General features: G+C 42.9%; 1 protein-coding gene across 4 annotated transcripts in view; it reads right to left on the bottom strand.

The window, feature by feature from the left end:
• EDRF1 (erythroid differentiation regulatory factor 1) overlaps positions 1 to 22,564 on the bottom strand; it is a 67,653-nt gene extending 45,089 nt beyond the window's left edge. For 3 of the 4 annotated variants that reach the window (XM_086681131.1, XM_025918016.2, XM_086681133.1), the window contains exons 1-17: positions 22,317 to 22,563; positions 21,047 to 21,255; positions 19,112 to 19,178; positions 18,328 to 18,453; positions 17,277 to 17,401; positions 16,876 to 17,032; positions 13,524 to 13,625; positions 13,133 to 13,254; positions 12,362 to 12,473; positions 9,437 to 9,584; positions 9,257 to 9,365; positions 8,856 to 8,967; positions 6,889 to 7,149; positions 4,620 to 4,691; positions 4,284 to 4,434; positions 2,091 to 2,279; positions 1,562 to 1,762 (exon numbers count right to left, since the gene is read on the bottom strand). In XM_086681131.1, the coding sequence (XP_086537257.1) occupies positions 1,562 to 1,762; positions 2,091 to 2,279; positions 4,284 to 4,434; positions 4,620 to 4,691; positions 6,889 to 7,149; positions 8,856 to 8,967; positions 9,257 to 9,365; positions 9,437 to 9,584; positions 12,362 to 12,473; positions 13,133 to 13,254; positions 13,524 to 13,625; positions 16,876 to 17,032; positions 17,277 to 17,401; positions 18,328 to 18,453; positions 19,112 to 19,178; positions 21,047 to 21,255; positions 22,317 to 22,424 (2,371 nt within the window). In that variant the 5' untranslated portion in view covers positions 22,425 to 22,563. Of the gene's footprint in view, positions 1 to 1,561; positions 1,763 to 2,090; positions 2,280 to 4,283; positions 4,435 to 4,619; positions 4,692 to 6,888; positions 7,150 to 8,855; positions 8,968 to 9,256; positions 9,366 to 9,436; positions 9,585 to 12,361; positions 12,474 to 13,132; positions 13,255 to 13,523; positions 13,626 to 16,875; positions 17,033 to 17,276; positions 17,402 to 18,327; positions 18,454 to 19,111; positions 19,179 to 21,046; positions 21,256 to 22,316 lie in introns of all 4 variants that reach the window. The other variant, XM_086681132.1, reaches the window with a different exon arrangement.
• Positions 22,565 to 25,192: the final 2,628 nt, after the last annotated feature.

Here is a 25,192-nt window from a genome sequence, read left to right as displayed (position 1 = left end):
GTATAAACCTAAGATTCAATCAATGCAACTAAAATTTTAAGTTTCAAAGTAAAGATCCTTCATTTAAAAAACCATATTTTCCTGGGATATTAATGTTTGAATAAAGAAATATTTTCCTAAAAATACCAAAAACTTCCCAAGACCTGGATTTTACCAAGTACACCTGCTTACTGGTACAAGCCTAAAATTGTTTGTAGATACAGAATAAATCTTTTTTTTTTTCTTTTTAATCAATGGAAATAGTTCTTGAAATAAAGCTCTGATTGCTACCAGATGCTATTTAAGTACATGATGGCTTGCGATGTAAGTTTAACTCATTGAAGAAACTACCAGCTCAAAGACTTAAGCTCAAAGACTTAAACCTGCTATGGAGTGGGAATGGAGTAAACTTGAGTGCAGGGCTCAAAATTCAAGAGGGGAAAAGGGAGTGCTACTGCCGTTAACACTGGAACATGAGAGAATGCCACGCTCACAAACAAGTGTTTTCAATGAAATTAATTTGATGGGAGTGGTAAAAACACACTGAAGGTTTTCTCACTGTGTCTATGAAAATAAAATGATCATTTGAGAAACTCAGAAGGAAAGAAGGGGAAGAGAGAGGGCAAAAAAATGAAGAAATACTACATTTCTCCCCAATGTACTTCTCTAGATACTACGTGTCCAAAAGTTTTTGGGAGGTGGACATCAAGTAAACATTTCAGGAGCAAAAGACGACAATTCCATGGTAAGTAGAAGGACTGATCTCTTGGCTCACTGACTGCCCTAACTGCAGTGTGCTGACGACTGTACCGAAAGAGGCAGGGATACAGCCGCTAGGAATAATACTCCGATTTCAGAGTTTTAATATCTGACAACTCCAGAACAAAGAAATATATATATATATTCACTAAGATAGTCAGCTATGAACGGAGTTTAAAAAATGATCTCTGGGGCGCCTGGGTGGCGCAGTCGGTTAAGCGTCCGACTTCAGCCAGGTCACGATCTCGCGGTCCGTGGGTTCGAGCCCCGCGTCGGGCTCTGGGCTGATGGCTCGGAGCCTGGAGCCTGTTTCCGATTCTGTGTCTCCCTCTCTCTCTCTGCCCCTCCCCTGTTCACGCTCTGTCTCTCTCTGTCCCAAAAATAAATAAACGTTGAAAAAAAAATTAAAAAAAAAAAAAAAATGATCTCTGTATCTGAGCCCCTGGAAATCATTCAGAAGGTAATTCATTCACTTTTACCAACTGTTAATTCCTTTTCAAAAGAAAATCATGGCTTGGTTAGTGGACTGCAAGGTCACCTAGAAAAACCTGGACGGAAAGAGGAGTAAAAGGTCAACACAACTGTCTTAGAGCTTATTTTATCATTATTTGAGAATTTCTAATTTTACAACTAGAACGATTTCGAAACCACTTTACGCACAAATACACACGGAATCACACTCGATTTTAAAGTTAAGAAAGCAGAACGACAGAACTGCAATACTGAAACGCTAACATTTCCGCCACTTCTCCAGACACACCCCGGTCACCTATGCTGGACCCAAGAAAGAGCCCGGTGCGCGTCACAGGCCTGGCCGGCGCACCTTGACACGGGGACTCCCTGTGGAGGCTGTGCAGGATCTCCTGGTCTTCTTTTGTTTGATAATTAAACTCCTCAAGATGTGCGGCTCTGTTGTTTGCGTTCTGGGCCAGCATTAGTTGGATATCACCGCAGAGCGTCAAATATTGAGAAAGAAACAGCAGCACTTCAGAAAGCATATTGGTGCAGAGGCAGCAGTAAGTATCTAGGCAGAAAGGACGGGAAAGAGAAAAGACACTGGTGCGTGAAAAATTGGTATGATGAATATTAAGAAAATCTGTTACTAGCTGAAAGCTTTGTACCACTGTACCCAAGTTTCTTACGTTACATATGGCTTCCTGGGTGTCAAAAGGAAGGGACAATTAACCACTCAGAGCAGAAAATAAAATCCTGAGTAACAGACTCAAGAACAGAAAGTTATTTCAAAATTAAGTTTTACAACAGAAACAGGAGTGAAATTCCATTGTGATTCAAATGCCTTTTCTGTTCTCCCTCCCAATGCCTATTAAACATATTAATTTACAGCGACTTACCGTGGCTCTGCAAAGCTAATTTAATGTATCGTAACGCTCTTCCGTATTTCTGAAGACTCATGGCAGCATCAGACAAAACATAATAGGCCTTTGATGACTTGAGAATCAGCTGGAGTTTCATTTTATGTTGCCAAGAACCAGGGATCATTCCAGATTGACTGGAATAATTACCCTTCTGAAGGGAGCCCACTATGACAGGAGAGGGGGAGAGAAGGCAGCACGTTTTATTTGAACCTAAGTCTCACCATAAAAAAATAATTTGTTTCTTGACAGAAACGGTCCAGGCTTAGGTACCATAACTGCAACAAGACCGGTAAATACTGTGCTTTACTACTTAACAATAGAGAATAATGGCAGTGTTTCAATGGACCCTCATTGGGATTTCTGCTCCCTGCAGCCGTTAACTCTGTCATTCTCTTTCAGGGTCACATGTAACTAAACTCATGACTGGCCTGTCCTTTCTCCAGTCTACATGCCAACCGGCCAGAAAGTTTACCCTTCTAAAACAAACTTTAATTGCGGTGGAACCCCTGTTCTAGAACACTGAAATGGTTTCTCACCACTTACTAAATCCTGTCTATGCACCTTAGCCCCACTTCCTACAGGACGTTTTTGTCTTCCTCCGCAGTATTCCACCCCTACTACCCATCGGCCAAAGTCAAGTTACTGCTTGTTGCCTACACAGAGGCCTATTTTTTCCACACACCCCCCCCACCCCCCGCAGTGGACTATTTCCTCTCCCAGGAACACTCTTTACTTAAAGTCCAGCCTATTACTATCTTCTTCATCTAACAAATGGTCATTTTTTGTGCCAAGCACTGTCCTAGGCACCAGCAACAGTGACATGCTGTTGTATGGCCTCCTTCCTTGAAGATCTCCCAGAGTAGAGGTGCAGACGGGCTGCTAACATAAACCACAGCGAAATCGATTAAGTGCAAGTACAGAGATGAAAACAAAATGGCTGCAGGAACCCTCCCTCCCCAGTCTCTCAGCCTCAAGATTTCTCTTTTTTCGATCAGCAACGACACAAGTCTTTCAAAGCAATGAAGGCACAATCTCTATTATGGTTTTTTTTAATGCATGGATTTCTTTTCTCTCTGCTACTGCATGAACTTTCTGCATCTGAGGTATTGTGAGAACACCAGAGATGAAGACGACACAATTTTTGCTCACAACCATATTGGTGTGCGCGCAGAAAACCATTCGGCACAACTAACTATAGCAGAAGACAAAATTAAGTGCTCAAGGATAAAGTGGTTAAGAGAATCAATTCTGACTAGAGACGGGAGCGTAAAGATCTTGAACATACATCAATGGGATTTTCAACAGCCGAGTTGGGGAGAAAGGAAGGAAGAAAAGGCATTTCAAAAAAAAAAAAAAAATGCCATAAAAAAGGCAGCGATGTCTCAAGTCCTGGTGTTCTCACTGCAGAGGGGCTCAAGCCTGGCACACAGCAAGCACTACATAAACGCTAGGGAAATAAATTTACTTCCCTACCTACAACTTATGTTTGTGAAGAGAAGAAAAGTCAGGAAAGCATTTGGTATTTCATACACACAGGCTTCCAAAACATTTTTTAAACAAAACAGACTTTTAAAAAGTCCACATGCTCTTCATGAAGTGACTTCCCTGAGGAACCAACCAGACAACGTATAAGTGCCCTTTCTGGTTTATTCAAGAACCACGGGGTAACAACAGCCAACAACTCTATGGGGCTTACATGTGCCGCGGCTCTAAGCACTTGACATGTATTAATTCATTTGATCCATATAAAACCCTCTAAAACAGGCACCATTGTCTCCAGTTGGAGAGAAAACAAGGCTCAAAGAAGTGGAACTTGCCCTAGCAAAGCCAAGATTTGAAGCGAGGCAGTTTGGTTCCTAAGTCTGCTCTTCAACACTCAGCTGCTTTAACTGAAGTCATTTCTTAGGAGAACCCTACTGGGCCGAAGGCATCAGCTCTTTGCTGCAGGGGGAAGGAGCAGAACCTATTAGGAGTAGCTATAAAGGATCAAAATTATCCTCTGTTTTATACTTTGAATGAAACGGTATTTCCCCCTACTTTCCATTCACACGGCATCCTTTTCCTGAATTCCTTCCAATGAATGCCTTAATTGACAGAAGTCTGCCACTGATGAAGGACTAGTACACCATTCTATAGAAGAGTCCTTATTTGCACATCAATCCAACTTACTTTTGTCCAAAAACAAGGCCATCTGCTTCTCCAGACCCTCAGGACCCCCCCTTGTGGACTCATCTTCATATTTTAATGGGATCGGGGTGTTGGGGTCAGCTGCAGGAAGGTCGCTTTCTTTTTTAATGCTGCTATCCACAGATTTTAGCCCCTTTAAGCAAGGAGAAACAGTTATCACACACATAATGAAAGGTCAACTATAAACGAGATACAAGGCACTGAACACATGTAGGAAAATGTACACTCTGAAAATAGACTTCAGTCACCAACAAACAAGTGCTATGTGCATACCAAGTGCAAGTTCACCGAAACAGTGAAGACCAAACGAAGGCCTACCTCCAGAACATAGCTGAGCACAAGTCTACAGCGCTCCTCGGTGTCATGGCAAACCGGAAAGGTGCAACTGGGCTTCAGAAACAGACGTTTCAAGTGATTAGTAGGCCGCCCCCATGACAAATTCCACAGCTCTCGGCTCCTGGGAATTACTAAAACTCCACACGTCAATAACTTCAACATTTGCTTACGCATTCAGCTTCGTGAGGTAACGTGCCGCCTTAACTGCACATTAAATTGATACAAGCATCAACCAAAATCTTGCCTGATGAAAAGATCTTCCCAAGTGTATGTGACTTTCAATTCTTAAAGTTTTAAACATAATTCTGTTACGACACAGCAAGAACGTAATGTTTTAGGTAAACGCGTACCCCATCTCAGAGGGCAATGTGGCCCCTGGTCAGCACGGCTACTTGGCAACACGCAGTTAACAGTACCCCAATTGGCAGTAAGTTAACGAGGATCGCCAGTGGTCTCGGCGTATAATTCATGTGCTTAAGTAGGAGCAGAACCAGTTAATGACCTACATCTACTAAGTGATAGTACGTGTAGGGGCCTCTGCGAGGCAGGTCACTTTTGGGGACTCCTGCAACGCTGGAATCACTGTTCTCATTTTACAGCGAGCACAGATGTGAAGTAATCTGTCCACAGACACAGGAGGCTGAAACGGAGGCGTGGAAGCCATGCTGACTGTACTTCAAACAGTACGTTTTATAAGGCAAGGCTCACTAGAGACACGTTTACAGGAATACCATGACTGTATTTTTGAGTGCCTCGGATAGCAATAAAAATCACGGTCTATGTATAAAAAAAAAAAAGTCAACTAACGTATCACTACGTCTTTAATTATCATCTACTTAAAATCTTTTAATTAAAAGACCTATAAATCCAGGGTCTTTACAACGCAGTTCCCCAAATACATAAAATTATTGATTGCAGAAGTTCTGTTCATAATCAGAGAAAACAGTTTTTTCAATTCTACTGTGGAGTTCAAGCTGAAAGTGCATGAAAACTCGGATGGACAGTAACTTTTCCCACAGTCATTTAATCAAGTATTTACGGAGCACCTATTATGTGCTCGAGACACAAGAATGTCCATACCTACAGGGAGCTTCTGTTTTAGTGAAAGGAAACAAACACAAACCTCAGGGACAGATCACTACCTCCAAGAAGGACAGAAAAATACAACATGGTTTTAGCTACAGTGGTCCAGGTCTCTGAAAGGAGCGACACTTTCATCAGGATTTAAGGCTTAGAAAAAGGCAACCACGCAAACTTCCGGGACGTGCTGAGCACAAGCAACGGCAGATGCCTCCACTGGGCATGATCCTGACGAGCTTGAGGCAGGAAAAAAGGCAGTGAGGGGAAGGTAAAGGAGAGGGAGAGTGCAGGAAGTCAAAAAGCTAGGCAATGTTTTATGGAGACAGCGAGGTCCTCTAAAAGCTTCCCCGGATATAACGTTTCCACCTGGAAGTTTAAACTCTGAGCTTACATTAAGAGATGATCTATAAATAGGACCATATCTCAGTTCAGCGAATAGCCAGTGTCTTTTAAGGCTGACTTGGATCTGATCACAGGGTGGACTGGAAGGTAGTTACGATTCAGAAAACAGAAACTTCATTCTAATGTCTGGAGAAAGACTGACGGTAGAATAGTCAATGCAATCCACATCACCAGAAATCGAAGGATGGGAAGTTGTTAGGGTCTATCTGACCTTGACCAGGACAGAGATATGCCCAACCTAGTTGACATGGCCCAATCACTGAGTCTACCAGACCTTGACCAGGACAGAGGTATGTCCAACCTAGTTGACATGGCCCAGTCACTGAGTCTACCAGACCTTGACCAGGACAGAGATACGTTCAATCGAGCTGACATGGTCCAGTCACTGAAAAAGTCCTGTCCTGTAGCCCTGGGATAAGATACCGGGTTCCTCGCAAATGGACCAATGAGCCACCTCCTGTCTACTTATTCTACGTTCACCAAGCAATATATGCAGTTTCCCAGCAACCCAGAAACGGAGAAGGAAGACCCTAGTGAGGAGACATGACTACCTGCTGGTCACTGCAAAGGAAAGTCTCCTACGTAAAAATTAGTATACTGATGTGCGATTTGCACGTTGCCCGCCATCGGTCTGCATGTTGGATCAGTTACCCTGGGGCAATTACAAATTTGACCCTGGACCATAAAGGATCTCCCGAAGTAATGCCTTCTTTTGAGAGGCTAGCTGTATTCAATTAACCACTGGTAAAACTTTAACAAAAACGCTTACTCGGATTTGATGAATGGATTTGTATTTCTCCGGAACTGACAATTCTCCAACAGACTTAATGATAGCTACTGCTTTGTTATCATCTGATGGATCAGAACCGGTGCCATAGGATCCATTTTCATCGCTGTCTGCCAGCTCTTCCTCCTCTTCACTGTAACTTTCATCAGAATTTTCATTTAAAGGAGATTCTGAACTTTCTTCTTTTTTAGGTTCATCTAATTGAAAAAGTTCTGAAAGCATGTAATTGGCTGAAGCAATAATCTTACAAAAAGAAAAAAAAACAAAAGGAAATGTGTGTGATTGTCATCAGAACCGAGCATTCTAAAGCAGAATGAATGTTACTACTGTACTAATAGATTTCTGGAGGTCTGCAACAGGCTTTTTCCACCAGACCGTTACACTCAGAAAGAACTGGTCCCAAGTCAAAGGTCTGCCATAAAAATCTTCCTGGGTTGGTATGTTTATTTCCCGAAATTATTCTATCCCCAGCCCACCTCTTAAAAAAGGGGGCAACTGGTGACAAAAGTTTTCACGTGTGTAGTGTTTTTTTTTTTTTTATTTTTTTTTTTAAATTTTTTTTTTTTTTTTTTCAACGTTTTTTATTTATTTTTGGGACAGAGAGAGACAGAGCATGAACGGCGGAGGGGCAGAGAGAGAGGGAGACACAGAATCGGAAACAGGCTCCAGGCTCCGAGCCATCAGCCCAGAGCCCGACGCGGGGCTCGAACTCACGGACCGCGAGATCGTGACCTGGCTGAAGTCGGACGCTTAACCGACTGCGCCACCCAGGCGCCCCAACGTGTGTAGTGTTTTAACTGAAGTATTAGCAAGAGAACACTCCATATTAACTGAGAAACCAGAATTTCTCTTTATAAGCTATGAATTAATAAGGGTTTTAATAAGCAACTAATACATGTTACAGGATCCTTGGTTCTAGGGGAAAAAAACCTCCACTAGCTTAATGAAGGAAAAGTCCATCCGGGCATCTTGTAAAATTAGTGTTTATGTATTACCATTATTATTCCACTCTATTATTTGTTATTAATTCTTGATCACATTCAATAATTTTAACACCAGTTTCCAACTTTCACATAAACTATCCAATTTCCACAAAATATCACCACCTCCATCAACTAAATATTTAGTTCAGAAATTATTTTGCCACTTTTCTTCAAAAAAAAAGTTCTCTTGGTTTAATCTCTAGGGTAAACTTTTATAGTCAAACCGGATGTGGCGACAATTAAAATTAACTTGGGCCTTTAAAAAAAGTGCACGTGACACAACTTTTTCTAACGTAAATGGGATACAACTAGCAGTAACCACAAAGCCGCTGTCAGATTCAGACACCGGAGGGTAAGGAGAATGGGAAATCGTGGGGCACACGGCTCAAGGATTGTTTTGAGAGAGGCTTTGTACATTGAAGTATGGAGTGTGAACCTAATTTACACAACAAAGTGATAACAAGGTCCACGCGTGTAAATGGATCTTTTAAAAGATACTGTAAATACCGTAAAATAGTTTCTCTACCTTCTAGACGTGGTAAGACAAAAGGAAAAAACAGCACTACTCGGTGAAAATTACGGGAGTCCTAAATTTAGAGAACAGGGCTATCCAAGAGAAATGTAATGGAAGCCAGCCACATAGGAAGTTTTAAATTTCTAGTGCCTAAATTATAAAAAATCAAATCTGGGGAAATTAATTTTAATGTATTTGTTCCACTGCACAAAACATGATCATTTCAACATGCAACGTGTACACACAACATGCGGAATTCAATGTGTATTTTACACTTAAAACACATCCCAACTCAGATGAAGCACATTTTCAGTGCTCAGCAGCCACATGTGGTTACTGGCTGCCGTAATGGGGCAGTTCAGACTATGCGTTGAGCAGCTTTAATGTGTAGGCAACAATTCTCTATCAGAATGCTAGACTGTTTTCAAAGAACACGTAAATGTTAATCTTACTTGAGGATGTCTGCTTTTGTCCAACAACTTAACACAATTAAGAAGCAATGTTCTAATAGTTCCGTAGTGTTTCTTATTTTGATTCTTCTTCATCATCATGTTGCAAGCAACCCTAGAAAAATATTTGTATCATTTCACACCCATTCCTCATTCTCTGCAAGACTCAAGTATAAGCATGCTCCTCCTACCTTCTAATAGTATGAGAAATACCAGAAACCATTACCGTATCTTTTGAATATGGCATTCATCCCCTACAAGTGGACACTGACAGAGTCTGTATACATATATACACACTTCGTCTCTTAAGCCACAAAAACCGAAAGGGTATTTAAAAGATTTAACCTAGATAGTGTGGCCATACACCTTAAAATTCAATTAAGTTTACTTCTCCAAGCACTCACTTATATAAGAGAATAGCCACCGGCATTGTGAACGGATTTTGGTACTTGTCTTCGGTTTCTTCACAAAGAGTAGTGAGATCATAGAGCTTCACTATATCACTCCCACTTGCTGAAAAGGAAAACAAACCTCAGTTTACTGGAGTCACTCAATCATTATTGGTCATTCAAGAATTCGTTTACCTTTAAACAGCCAATAGGTATGTCCTTCTTTGGTACAATTAGATTTCAGAAACGATAAAATATTCTGTGCAATGTCTTTTATGACCTTCGTAGAGAAGTTCGAGTTTTCCAAATTGGGAATCTCTTCTGTTTTTATCATTTCATATTTCTGCAAAACACAGAATACATTTTCAGAAAAACACCTAGACGGCAACACTTCTCTTACTAAAAAGGAACCAAATACATAGATCCTGCAGTCAGAGATCTCTGCAGCCTGGAAGAATTTCAACCGCTGGTTCTCAATCTTTTTACGGCTCCAGCATTCTGAAGGAAATGGGACCCACCTGTCGGCAATGCCGTCGGTTGCCACAGGAGTGAGTCTCAAGCGAGAATCACCACCGATTTAGAACCACAGATTTAGGTGTGATCCTATTCCGGTCCTCACGTGCAGCAGCTCATAGCACACCCTTTCTTCTACTCCACCTAGTGGTTTTCACCTGGGAGGGTGGCAGACAAGGCGGACTTCACCCAGCAAGCTCTTCCCCCCCCCCCCCCCCCCAGACACTAGACTCACCTGGAAAGTCTCCTCGGTAGACCGTCCTCTTCCCTGAGGCTACAGACTCTACCCCTTTGCAGACAGGGAGACGGGGCTGGGAGGCAGCAGTGAGAGCACAGGCTGCGTGGACACGACTACCATGACTTTTAAAGGATCTCCATTTTTCTAGCTTCTCTTCTGTTCACACTTCCCTAAATGCCTCTTACCACACTTTAAGAAACTCCAAAGCAATTGGAAAATAAGACCAACAGTCTCCCAAGGTTGGTTTTCATCCCTCTCGTTCACCTAAAGCCCCAAGTTGTAATTTCCTTCCTTAAGATGCTCTTCTCCTGGATTGTACACCGTGCTACTGGGGATCTCGTTCCCTCTGAATGCCCCCTTCCCTTTCACCCACATGGGGAAAGGCTCCAACACTGGAGGTGAAGATTCCCATGGTGATGAAGTTCAACAGTATCCAAGCAGATGGCGCTCAGATTCTCTTTCTAGCCCCACCTTCTCTAAAGCCTGCAACTTCAAAATGCTCACGGACATTTCGATGCTTTCCTCAAGCAGAACACACGATCGCAGAGAGACCCCCCTCCTCACCTAAACCAATTCAATGTCCCATCTCAGGCAAGGATACCACCATTATTCTAGTCCCCAGGCTCTGGGATTCCCTCTGACGCACCTCCCCCTCCTGCCCCAGCCTCTCCTTAAGGGCTGCCATTTAGGGTAACAGTGCAGTGTTTCCCAACCGAGGGTGCAGATCAGAATCATATACAAGCTTGCTTTCTTTTTTCTTTTTTTAACGTTTATTCATTTTTGAGAGAGAGAGAGAGAGAGACAGAGAGAGAGAGAGACAGACAGACAGAGCATGAGTGGGGAAGGGGCAGAGAGAGGGAGACACAGAATCTGAAGCAGGCTCCAGGCTCCAAGCTGTCAGCATAGAGACTGAGGCAGGGCTCGAACTCACAAACCGTGAGATCATGACCTAAGCCGAAGTCGGACGCTGAACCGACTAGGCCACCCAGGCGCCCCCTTTCTTTTCCTTTCTTTGACAGATACACAGATCCCACCTATCCCGATACACTAAGGGACCCAAGCAAGTGTGTTAACAGGCCCCTGGGTTGGAGCACAATGGTTAAAAGGATGGCCTCAGCCAGACACAGGTTCAAATACTGGCACCACCGCTTACTAGCCATGTGTCCCTGGGCGACTCATTTGAGCGCCCTGATCCTCAAGTCTCCCTCTTCATCAAGAGGGAATAATGGTATTCGAGCACCTAAGATCAAATGAGTAATGCAGGTAAAGCATTTAGCAAGGTATCTGGAACAAAACAAGTACTCAGTAAATGCTAGCCATTCTTGCTGTCACTTCTGAGTATCCCCTCTGTAGTAGAAGTCCATCCTGGTGCTCGCGATAACGCGAGGCTCCCCAGTCTTGTCTCCAAGTCCTCCGTGTCCGTTTCTCGTGCCTTCTCCAAATTATGATTCCAACACAACGAATTTCACCTCCCAGACACAAAGCCTTCACAGATTCCAGATTATTAAGTGAACCAAGCCCACACTTCTTAACTCAGAATCCGGGACTCTCCATCATTTGACCCCAGCTTTTCTAATCTATTTGCCATTCTGCTACGTGAATCCTGTGTCCCCCAGCTGTGTTTATCATCAATCCCTTCATTTACTTACACCTTACATTAGTCTTTTAGAACATTCATCTCTTGTTTTCCGAGACGCTATCATTCAAGACCCAGTTGAGAGGCCACTTCTTCCAGGAAGTCCTTCTTTTAGACCAAAACAGAAGTGATCTCACCTTCCCCGATCACCCAGACTTCTGTGTGTGTACTGCACTTCGAACACATAATCGATGGTCTCCTATCTTTTCCTTTGCACCCTGCTATTTCCCATTAGTATTTTACCTTTCTGGGTAGTGGTTTTCCCCCAACATTTGCAATGGGGATAAAGTGCCTCATAAATACCACCAGCTCCATAACAATCTGCTATATAAGCAATTGATTTTACACACTATTGCTGTAGTCTTTCCTTAAAACTCCACGTATACGGAGTAGATAGCTGTTCAGTGTACAAATATCTCCACTGTACAGACACTTTTAGGTAATTAACTACTATGAGTGCCTGGCGTTAAAATCAGAGATCTATGATTACAGATGTAGGTTTCCACGTATGATGACCTTCCCACAAATTACCTGTAAAATTATACTCCTGTAATATCTGGAATTCTGTTATCACCCACTCAAATGTGAAAACGCTCATTCATTTATTTACAGCCATCTTCCTTGCTGAAAAGACAGCCTGGTATTTAGGGGCCTCAGGAAATTTGGCGAGGTACTCTCCACACCCATTTGCATTTGAGAGAAAATTAGAGAAGTCACACTGTATCTTACTTACCTGTACAATTCCATTTACATGGAAACACATCACAAGCTCTGGTACGTTGCAGATCAAGTTGTCCAACCAATAGTCAATTCCAGTAAGCACATTAATCGGCTTGTTGTTGTCCCTAGAAATACACAATTCCAATTATTCAGTTTGAGATGTTCCATAATAAAACCATCTGAGACTGACTTCCACCACTTCTCCCCAGATGAAAAATGCCACATACGCTTTCTTTTCTGATGAGATACACACATGTAGCTCACGTGGCGTGTTAACATCTTTCCATAAGCTTCGCTTGAGTTTCTAACAGGAATCCATACAAGTTTTCATTAAGAGTAGAAGTAAATACGATAGCAGATGACTGTGAGCCTACAGCATGCTCCTCATACAACCTGAGGTGAAAGACTAACCACCCAATCACCTAATTCACACTGGCCAAAATATCTCCGGAGTACTAACTCAAGTGTTCACCATCAGTTAGTAGGAAGCTGGTAAACTATCCCCTTAACTAATGATAGCCTATTCTTACAAGTTATACATTCAGACAGAAGACTAAGCCTGTGCAACAGATCTCCGACTCCGCTCATTAAGGACTGGAATGAAAACCCAGCTACAGGGCTTTCAGCATTTGCTGATGATAGCACCCCTCTTCCTTACCGTGCCCATCTCAATTCACGGGGCCCAGGAGGAAGGTAAAAAACCCAGAGAAAGGGGATAATGCCCAAAGAGATTTAGAGAAAGCAGATGAAACACAGACACTAAAGGAGTATCATTTTGGTTTACCTGAGACGTAGGCTGACTGCTGGGTATCTGCCTCCTCCAAATATAGGCATGTTGGAGCCAACTAACATATGTATATCTTCAAATGTCCATAAGATGTTCCGAACGAAATCGTTTTTAAGACCCTTTGATTTAAAACAAAATGGGAGAGACTATTACATAGTAAACAAGAGATCCATAATTTCCCCCCATGAGTCACAGAAAGACTAGAAAAAGATAAAGAAGACAAAGTAAATTAAAGTCACAGAGCTAAAAGATCACAGAGATGTTTAGAAAGCAATTTTCAGGATCGAGTGGATTTTTTCCCCCTACAAATTCCAATTCAGACTAGTTTTTAAATGGCAAAGTAGACTGGGGATTAGGTGTCTCGATTCGGACACCATGGAAAGCATACCTGACTGTTCTCCCCGTCATTGAATAAAGTAGTCAGGTTTTGTTCTTTGGGTGCTGAGGCCACATGCCCCACTATGTATGAGGGCTCAAGAGGCTCACTTCCCTGTGAAAAGTGCAAGGATAGGAGTGACTCCGCTGCCATCATTTCTTACAAACGGCCTACTTTTAAAGAGTTATTACCTAAACATTCAAAACATAAACCTCAAATCTATTTTTGTGAATTAAAACTACAAATCATTAACTCTCACCACTGGGTGGCTTGCTTCAGCTCTTAAGTATTACAGTTATTCTAATAAGCCAATCACACTTAGATCTCAAATAAAGATTAAAGATTGTTTGCAGCTTTCAAAGGTTTAACATTTTTCTCTTTTTTGGATAAATTTGAATACCACTGCTCTTTCAGCCCACCCCATCTCTACTGAATTTAAAGTATTTAAGAAACCTCAGCCATATGGGACGCCTGGGTGGCTCAGTTGGTTAAGCATCGGACTTCGGCTCAGGTCATAATCTCATGGTTTGTGAGTTCGAGTCCTGTGTCAGGTTTGGTGCTGACAGCTCGGAGCCTAAAGCCTGCTTTGGATTCTGGGTCTTCCTCTCTTTCTGCCCCACCCTTACTCTCACTCTGTCTCTCGAAAATAAACAAATGTTAAAAAACATTAAAAAAAACAAAACACCCTCAGCCATATATATACATATATAGGTATTTTTTTTTTTTTTATTTTTAAGTAATCTTTCCACCCAACATGGGGATTGAACTTACAACCCCGTGATGAAGAGTTGCATGCTCTACTGACTGAGCCAGCCAGGCGACCCTCAGCCGTATTATCCTGGAGACATCGTCATCAGAACAGCCTCTAGTTTTGCTGTCTAATGTGTGCTTCACAGAATACGAGTCCCTAGGATACTCGGTGAAGAACTTCCAGAGGATGCTTTGAAGCCTGCCGCTCACTACAGGCTTGATTTTGGAGAATAACAATGCCTATTATGTAAAAAAAAGCCTCTAAGAGATTCTGTAGTAGAAAAATCAACTTCCCCTCTATAAAACCCAATGTTCTCAAACTTCTTTAATCTCTCAATACGTTTTATTCTTAATACAATCTGTGGAATATAATCTTTAAAAAAAAAAAAATTAAGGCAGAGGAATCTTTGGCAACTCAGTCCACCACTCAAATTTCAACCACTGGGGACAACTGCCTCAAGCATTACCGTCAATGCCGCAACAGATCCCAAGATCGGAAAGCTTACGTGCCACGTGCACTGCTTGTTCTATGAATTTACCTCTTGACCTACGTGTGTGCTCATCGGCTCAGCACCTGCCCGTGAAGTGCGTATACTCGACTACAAGCGCAGTGAGGTTGGGGTGGGGTGGGAGTGGGGGAGAACTTCCACTGCTTTTGCTGTGTCTTGTAATCTCTTTCAAGAGTCCCAAAAGAACTTCAAAACTTTTTTGTTTATCCAGACAAGTTATCAACCTCTGGACCAAATCCCCAAATTGTACTCGTCAGGTAGTAGCTTCAGTGGGAGTCCGGGCTCTAGGTTATAACGTTCTCAAAGTTTGGCTCCAAGGCCACCCAGACACCTATTTAACTCCATCCTTGCTTAACACAGGCCTCAAACTAGCAAGGTTTGTTTTGGGAACGAGAATTCACAAACAAAAATCTCTAAATTTGAAATTTAGGCAGTGTAATATTGTATCAAATATTCTGTCAAAGAATATCTTTATGGCAGGCTAGCAGTGCTCGGGACCATGCCATGGCCAGGATAATCAGATAATCCTACTGCTCCCAGGGCCCTTCTAAACACGCGTGGAGCACACGGATGCTGTGTGGGGTGCTGCTGCAAGGTTGAAGTCAGAAAGTTCAGGGTTTAGATCCTCACTCAGATTTCACCAGCTGTGACCGCGGGCAAACACCCTCTTGTACAAACTTTGGTTTACTTATTTATAAGACGATACCACCAACGCTTAATACACACAAAGCTCCAAGGATGAAAAAAATGTGCACGTACACACATACGGATACACACGGCACAGAGTACGCGGCGTAAAAGGCATTAAGCAGATGCCAGGTCGCTTCCTCCACATACAAGTCTATAGACTCTCAAAAGCTTCCCTGACTTTTCACAGTGAGCCTTAAACAAGGGAAGGACAGAATGAGGAGGCTGGGAGACGAGCAGATGGGTGGCAGATTAGGTATTTCCGTTATGTGGTCCTTTTGTAATATGTGGGGTTTGAAGTCAAGGAACATTCGATGAGTTTTTAAAAACTGTCAGTGTAATACAGTCACATACAAGAAAGTGCATAAACGAAATCCAATGGTAGAAGGACTAACTATCAGACAAAATATCCATGTAATCATTATGCAGGTCAGAACATGGGACCCTGCTGGCACGAAGCACCCAGCCCCTTCTCATGTACACAACACCCTCACCTCCTGGAGGTCAGCACCATGTGAACTTGCACGGTAATGATTTCCTTCCTTTTCATTATAGCTTGCCTGCCTTTGGAAAAAACTTAAAATACATTACATAACTTAATTAGCTTTCTCCATCTTAAAACCTACTAAAACTCACATCAAGTTAAATCTATTTGCCTCCTGTACCCTATAGTTTGGGAGGATAGCACCAATCTGGACAAATAACGTTCAATACCTGGGAGTATAGAACAAGAGAAAAAACACAATTTACCACGTTAAAAATCCTACTTTATCTTCTTCAACCTTGTGAGTACATTTTCCTAAAAACAGACATGCACAGTTTACATCTCTGCAGTTACCTTATTCTTTGATAGACACAGTAAAAAAGACTAAACAAGAAATAAGAAGAATCCCAGAAAATAAGACACAAAACAGACACCCTACTCTCTCTTCCTTCTAAAAGCTTTACAACGTTAATGCAGGTTACGTCTCAGGAACTTCATCCAGGAAATCCTAAGGGCAGTCTGACGCTTAACAATCTACAAGTTAAGATAAGAAGGTCAGTATTCACTTACAAACAGGCCTGTGAGTCTCAATATTTGACAGGCATTTATTATAAATCTAAAGTGTAAGATATACCAGATTACATACTACTCTTAGGACTTCCAGGAGATAATCGGTACTGATAAACATACTGGCAAGCTACTTTAAATGCTGGTAAAAATTTTTAAATCTTGTGAATTAAAAAATTTGATCTAGCCATTCATAGTATTTTTTGTAGATTCTGTCTTGAGAGTCTAAAAAAGTATTTTTCCTAATTTTAGGCCATAAACTAGAGCATTTTTTTTTTTACTCCCATTCATCTATTTTTATTAACAAGATCACCGGTTTTGTCTTCTTAAAGGAGTTTACCGAATTAACATCTAAGGACTAACTAACCTGACTGGAAGCACTGGGATCCTCAGAGACTGAAGAAGGCATTTCAAAGGGGGCGGGCCAGGAAGCCCCATCGGAGTCAGTGGCCTGATCTGAACTGGACGGTCCCTGCTGTTCCGCAGCAGAGGGGACGGGCTGAGCAGCTCCATCGCCATTGATACTGGCCAGTCAGAAAGAAAAGTATCGCACGGTTACTAAAGTTAACCTCACGGAACGGTCTACCAGCTTTTAAAACCCAAAGCCCACGATCAAGTGTAAATCCCGTTACAAAAAGGAAGACGAGACATTGCAAGGTCAACAATACCCCAGTTGCAAAACTTCAATTATTACTTTTACGAGCTTAAAATTAAATTTCGGATCAGTTTCCCCTTCCTTAAGGGAAATGCAAACAAGTCGCCAAGTACCTGTAATATAAAAACTTGGAAAGAATAGCCTTCTGATACCAGTGCTCTTTGCTCTTTTTCTTCCTCTGCCACTTCTGATCGATAAGTCTCTGATAAAACTCCTTCAGCCACGTCCAGTCACCAGTCTGAGTGACAAGAGAAAACGATAAATACAGCAAACTCGTAGTCAAGACAATTTGTCACCCGCTACTCTTTTATAGGAAATACTCTATTTTTGGAATGCTACTTCCTAAACACATACTCAAACACTATCTTTCTAGACTCAACGTCTATCGCCTCTTTTGGGAAATCTGTCTTTCTCTTCTCTGTGAGCCAGGCTAAGACAAGTGATTCTTCTTTGTAACACGTTCCTCGGTACCTGGAATAAGCCCCGGTGCGTATACCACACTGAAATTATCTGTGTATGTGTCTGCAACACCAAAACTCTAAGCTGCCGGCAAACGACCACTGTGATTTACTGTCACGTCCCGAGAGCTTGACCAGCGGCAAGCATACACGTGCAGACTGAACGGCCAACAGTCCGAGTACAGAAACAGACCGCAAGCCTTGAGAAACTGAAACATTGCTATTACGCTTTATATAAAAAGTATCCACCATCAACACATGGGGGGTTTGGGAATAGGCATTTATCAAGGTACAGTTTGAGAAGCTCTGCTTTCAGCAAACCAATTAATTCCAATAACTATGTCTTCATTGGAAGAACTTCTAACCTTTTTCACATTTCCTGGCAGTCATGTTTCATGAGAGTCTCTTCAATGGAGACATCAAAGGATCTTTCAAAAATTTTAACTATTCCCTTAAATTTCCATTTTTTTCACAACTTTCTTCACTGGCTTCCTCCCTTTTCCTTGCAAGATTCCTGGCTGTTGGTTACCAGGAAGTTTCTTCTTCGTTCACTCTCTTTTCTATTTTTTTCTTTAGTAAAGCTTCTTTACATTCTGCGCAACATCTTACTTCTTAGCTGCCGAAGTGCTGGACTGCGTGCCCACCCAAGCCTTTCTTTGGATTAAAATAATGCTTTAATGGCTGTTTTTCCACAAAAAAGTATTACCTGAGACGATCTCATAAAGAGCTCTTGAATATCTAACTCGTCTAACAAGAGAGTCCTTCCGATGCGATGTACAGCCATGCTCACGTGGGATTTGCTGTAGGGAATCTTCAGGAGCTTTTTTATGTTCTTTGAAAAATTAAGAGAAGACACAGTTTAAGAAAAAGACCTTATTACTGTGACTTGAGCGGTTTCAAATCTTCATGGTTTGAAAGCATAATAAACTTCATTCCCCTAACATTATACAAACTGTACTGGACACGAAGAGCTAAATACAAACATACAGAAGACAGAGCTTTACAAACACAATCACCTACACTTTACCAATCATGCTACGTTAATGTAAACGACAGTCCAAGATTTATTTTTACACAAAAGAATTTCCTAAAGTTAAGGGTGTAGGTCAGACTTTCACAAGGACCTAGGCTTTCGGCATATCAAATAAAACCGCCCAACTAAGGAGTGGGAGATTCTGTTCTAAGTACCGTTTTTAATTCTCAATTGGTAACATTACATAAATCATCCCGAACGTTATAATCAGCTATACCTGCCACTATAAAAGTACAACCGCCAATATCACTGTTTTGCCACTGCCCGTGTTTTGGGCACTGGTCCTTCCTTTTTGAAAGGAGAGGTGGCCGAGCAGGACTTTATTAGCAAACGAGATATTCGATAATCAGATGACTGTGCCTTATCTCACCAGTAATTTTTCAAGGCTACAGAACACAGCATGCTACAAATCCCGGGCATAAACACCCCAACTACAGTCCCCAATAAAGACACTTACTTCAGAGTCAGAAACGACATCCACATCATTTCCCACAGAATCAATAAAGTCGTACGCCATTCCAAAGCTAATGGGGGGAACAAAGGCCACAACCGTCATGCCCATGACGACATAAGCAGGAGTTTATAATACAGTATTTCATCACTCCCAGGACACACATTTTCCACATTTTACCATCTCTGAAATCAGTCTGCCTACAGCCATTAGAGTGGAGTAGCCTTTCCTTCTTAGTGGTACGCAGAACAATGATGCGACTTAATCACGTCTTACGTTTGATAGAATATAGTAATAATTGTTAGAAGCAATAGGAAACATCTAGAAAAAAAATCAACAATTTTTTTTCTTTTGTAATTACAAATCCCCAAAAAACCTCCAAACAAAAACACCTCAAGATACTATTCTTTTTTAGGTGGGGAGATAAGAAAAATATAAACAAACATTTATCAGGATTTTAGTCTCTAGGATTGTGTTGCTAGAGGATATACAATCAATACTACTTTTTCAAAACAACAACAACAAAAAAAAAAAAACCCAGAACCTGACACTAATTCAGCCAGAAGGAGAAAAGAAAAAAAATGTTGTGTCAGGTACCACGTGAGGCACATCTATAATCTCTAAGTCTGAACGGCAGCTGAGGTCGCCACATTTCAGTCAGTAAGCGGCAGAGGTTCAGAATACTTACCTAGGACCACCTCATTTCACATGCTGATGATTTACCATGCAGGCTGGGCAAGTACTTAACCTTTCTAAGCTTCAGTTTTTCCATTTAAAAATCAGTTAACAGAACCTAACTCAAAGGGCTGTTTTGAGAATTAAAAGAGATAAACATATAAAGTACTCAACGCACTGTTTGCACACAATCGATGTAACTAAAATTTAAATTACTTCATAATATTTAATTGTGTTGACATATAATTAAGTCGTTCTCCTAGAGGAAGGTATTTGGACTACTCCCAAATTTTTGCCAGTATAAATAATGCTGCAACATTTTGCGAACACAACTTTTACCTTCTGAGGCATTAGGATGATTTCTAAACTACTAACTCATTAGATTTTCTTTTTTTTTTTTTTTGAGAGAGAGAAAGAAATCCAGCAGGGGGAAGGACAAAAGGGGGTGGGGGAGGGAGACAGGATCTTACACTCCTCTGGGCTGGGTGTGGAGCCAGAGCTCAATCTTATTAACCAGGGAATCATAACCTGAGCCAAAATCAAGAAGTCAGATTCTTAACTGACCGAGCCACCCAGGCGCCCCAGAACTCATTAGGTATTAATGCATTTATGGCTCTTGCTGTATGTTATATGGACATATTTTAGGTTCAATCACAGAGAGGAAAAATAAGAGAATCCTACACATTAAATAGTCTACATGTTAGTAGAGATTTCTCTGTAAGAATCCAGGCCACTCTCTCCCTTAAATACCATCAGCAGAATTTCCAGCAACTGACTCAGCAAGTGTCAGAGTGTAGGTCACCCAACATGCTGGGTTTCTACATCAGGCTTTTTCAGACCAAATAATCCAGCACCATTTAATGAAAACTCCCCAGGACAGATTAGGTAGTGTTAAGGGTTTTCCTCCTCAGGTGCCACCCCTGATGCTTGGTATCCACATAGTCAAAAGGTAGGCAGATTGGCTAAAAATAAAACAGCTGATTGAATTTTAGTGGCTAAAACTGAGATCTGTTGAGAACATGATGCAGACCCGAAAGAAGTATTCGCAACTGATATCTTCAGACTGGAACATAAGCCCTCTAGGAGGGGGAAGAGGACTTTGAAAGTCAAATACAACCTCTTCCTAAAGGGAAATCTCACCAAGATGATGAGCATTATAAGTTAAACTGAAAAAGCAAATATTAGAGTTCGGGGTGGCGGGGGGTGGCGGGGGGGGGGGGGGGTGCTGCTGGGAGACAGGTAAAAACGCCACTGATTAATATTTACCTTGAAAATGGCTTGCTTTTCTTACTATTGCCAAGAATGGTAGTTCCTGCCGGCCCTAGTTTGGCACTCTCTCGCAACCAGTTGGCAGGTGGGAGTTTCAAGTCTGTTTTCTCTTCAAGGCGTGCAAATGCTGTTCGAGGAGGGGCAGAAGAGTATTTCACCACAGCTCGGCTCTTCACTTCATTGCCTCCAAGAAATAAAGCTGATCCCTAATTAACACATTGGACGAAACTTTAATGACACTACTAGGAATTTAAAATGCCACCTTTAAAAAAAAGAAAAAGAAATCCCACCACGTCAGGCTTCACAAGACTATGTGCTACATGTTTCTAATGGCAAGAAATGCAAGCATTTACTTAGCTGTTTTTCACATAATTTCAAAGAAAAACAAGAGTCAAGGAGTATAATGTTTACGGTTTTCAGCTAAGACAGTGGTCAAGCAGGAACCAAGGAAGAGTCAATAGCGTTACAGTAATGAAATGTGAGATTGGATAAAATCTCTGCTCATTATTCAAGATGTATTACTTTCACTTGAATATCATTTAGAAAGTAGCATGTTACACGGTATCTGGGGCTTTTTTGTTTTCATTTTTTTTAAGAAACCTCTACGCCCAACGTGGGGCTTGAACTCAGGATCCAGAGATCAAGAGTCAAATGCTCTACGGACTGAACCAGCCAGGAATCCCTGGGGCTTTTTTTTGTTTGTTTTCAAGCAAACGTTTGGTAACTGAGTCGTCAGTTCATTACACACACTCTCTCAACCTTTAACTTCATAGGAAGGCGCTGGGGGTTCCTCACACTCTTCACTCGCACACCCCCAAGCAAGCTCAGTGTCCGATTTCACTAACCTTTCACGCGCTCCCTTTTCGGCCCGGCGGACACTCTGCAACCCTTCCAGGATTATCTCCTTCCCATGTCGGCGAGCTCCCCCCAGCCCCCGACACCCTCTCTTTGCCCTTCAGCTTTGCATGACTGTGTCACATTCTGGAACCACGTATTTACGGGTTCGCTCCTTGAGAGCGGAGATCGTCTCTAACTCACTTCTCGGTTACAGCCGAGTGGAAAGCCAGAACTGCTTGCGATAGGAGTAACTTGCCCGCAAAAACCCGAATACCTGACGACAGACACGCGGGCTTCCACTCCATTTGGGGGACTGCCCGGGAGGCGCGGAGAAGGCACCCGAAGCCGCCGGGAACCGTAACATCCCTCCCCGGCGAAGCGGGCCCGAAGCCCCCGGAGCCCGGCAGGTCCCGCCCCAGGGCGGACTCACCTGTGCTGAAGATTCCTCGGGTTCTCCCTGGGACAGGAGGCTGAGCCCTCCCCGAGCAGCGGCCCCGGCCGGCGGCGACTCGGCCCCAGCCTCCTTGGAGTCCCCCATCACCTCGGCCCAGAGTAGGCGAGGCAAAACGGGACCCGAGGAGCCGCGGCAGCAACCGGGCCCAGCGGCGCGGTGCCACAGCGGAGCCAGCGCCAGAGACGCCCCGCTCACTGCACTTCCGGTTCCTGACCGGAAGGAGGGGCAGTGACGCGTCCAAATCTCGCGAGCTTTATGCTAGAGGCCCGGCTCCGCCTTCTCCAGTGGCAGCCACCTTTGCGGCAGGGGCGGGAGCTGTAGTGCGCCTGCGCTTGTCGGAGCCTCTTCAGGAGACCACTTCTCGCGGTATCTGATTCTCAGGCTCCACCCCTTGCACGCTTTTCATCTTTGTTGGCCAACAGTTCTCGGGACTTGGGCTTTGGGATGTCAGTTTCGCCGAGGTCGTCCTTGCGTGGGCGGGGAGGTGAGGGTGGCCGTTTAACCCCGGCTCCCGTGAAATAAAGTGGCTAAGTGTTAGCACTCCCGCCTTTCCAGCCGTCAGTGACCCCTCAGCTTACTAACTGGCTGACAGCCCCAGGGAAGGAGAGAGCAGGTGCCCAGGCGAGGGGCAGACAGGCCCAGTGAGGCAGAGACCCGGTGCCCAGGTGAGGGGCTCGGCGTCCTGCCCCAGCATCACAATGCGGGTGTGGGTGCAGCCCCAAGTGTAGCAGCGGCGGGGCTCCGTGGGGAGGACGACCCTCCGCCTTTGCTAAAGGGATGCATTTCAAAGGCGATGGCACCTCACCAGTGTTTTGCAAGGTCCCTCCTTTGCTTAGTAACTCTGCGGAATGCATGCTATTTGTCAGGCCCCAGGGAGCTAGCAAAGGGCGTTCTGGGGTGATCCAAGGGTTTCTCCAGCGTTAACGTGCATAGGGAAACAACTTGCGGTTCTTGTAGACACGCAGGTTCTGATTCAATAGGTCTGGGATGGGCCCGAGATTCTGCATTTCTAACGGACTAACAGGAGACGATGCCAGTGGTTTGAGTAGCAAGGAGGTAGAGAAATAGCTAGGGCCGTGTGAAAGGTTGGGAGATGCTAGGCTCTTTTACGCTCAAACTCCGCATCTAATGTCCTATCAAGCGTAGTTAAATATGGCCACATCCTTCGCAATTGCTGTAAAATATTGGGAGCTTTTTGAAAAATTAATTTCACCTGCTGGTTATTTGGCTCTCTTAACTTGTAGCTCACATTAGGCTCTGATAACCCGTTATGTGCATATTCACACGTCCTTGACTGAGGAAGCTCCACTTACAAGCTGTTTTCAAACGTAAGAAAACATTCTTACAAATTATATTTAACAATGAATTAGATATTATAATGCATTTTGTAGGCACTTCAACATGTATTGATTTGGCTATCGTTTTTTGTATTTGTAGTCCTATTTTGTAGGGTAATATGTTGTTATTTGTTACGGTAAAAAATTGGACACAATTGGGGCGCCTGGGTGGCTCAGTTAAGCGTCCGATTTCGGCTCAGGTCATGATCTCGCAGTTCATGAGTTGGAGCCCTGCATCAGGCTCTGTGCTAACAGCTCAGAGCCTGGAACCTGCCTCAGATTCTGTGTCTCCCTGTCTCTCTGCCCCTCTCCCACTCATGCTATCTCGCTCTCTCAAAAATAAAAGCATTAAAAAATTAAAAAAAAAATTTTTTAATTGGATGCAATTTAACTTATCTAGCATTAGGAAGATTGGTGACTCTTTTGGTATATAATACCACTAACTTATGCTTAACTATTCTTTTTCAGGAATGTTCAAGAACATGTAAATTGTGCATGATATGGTAAATGATAACATTTTAAAAAGCAAATATGCATTATGATCCTAATTTTTAAAACATGTCTTTTTCTGTGTGTCCATAAACACATCTGAGAGATCAGATGAAGAGATTTAAAATTTATTCTTTGGGGCGCCTGGGTGGCGCAGTCGGTTAAGCGTCCGACTTCAGCCAGGTCATGATCTCGCGGTCCGTGAGTTCGAGCCCCGCGTCAGGCTCTGGGCTGACGGCTCAGAGCCTGGAGCCTGTTTCCGATTCTGTGTCTCCCTCTCTCTCTGCCCCTCCCCCGTTCATGCTCTGTCTCTCTCTGTCGCAAAAATAAATAAACGTTGAAAAAAAAATTTAAAAAAAAATAAATAAAATTTATTCTTTAAAGTTTTATTTTCCAATTTTCTTTCTGAGTATGCATTATTTTTATAAAATACCATTTTTATTAAGCTTTTAAACACATTTAGAGTTCAGCTTCCAGTAATCTTTAAATTCTGTATAATCTTTAAGTCTGTATAATTCTTCGTAAGAAGGGATTTTTCTGAGGCAGCAGTAATTCTTTTTTCAGGACTCAAATATATTGTAGTCTTCTTGAGAAGTAAGTTCCTGAACCCTTGGTGATGTTGCTTAGTAGAAAAATGTGCTGGAAATGGCCTATGAAAAGGTAGAGAGCAATGATACAGAGACCCAGAAATTCCGCATAGAGAGGTCAGCTGCCAAAAGGGTCCCGGGAGCAGAAGGGGTCTTCAGGCTGTGAGGGGACCAGTGACTTTCAGCACCTTTTGTGGAGTGAAACTGGAGAAGGGACTGGATTTCCTGAGGCCACTCCCAGGGTTAGAACCCTGGAGAAGTGGGCAGTCAGGGAGGGGGACTCCTCAGGGCAGGAGAAATTGGGCTCATGTGAGTTACAGAAGGTGGATCCATTCTTCCAGCTCTGAGTGCTTGTTAATTGCTTTCTTTCCTCTGTTCAGACGTTTTTAAGTGATCTGTGTGTGCGTTTGTGTTATTGTTTCTGATGTAAGTGATTGAA

Source organism: Puma concolor, chromosome D2 (genome assembly GCF_028749965.1).
Source record: "Puma concolor isolate L17-30 chromosome D2, mPumCon1.1.hap2, whole genome shotgun sequence".
NCBI lineage: Eukaryota > Metazoa > Chordata > Mammalia > Carnivora > Felidae > Puma > Puma concolor.
The sequence above is the reverse complement of the archived record's forward strand: the minus strand, read 5'-3'. Positions and strand labels throughout refer to the sequence as shown.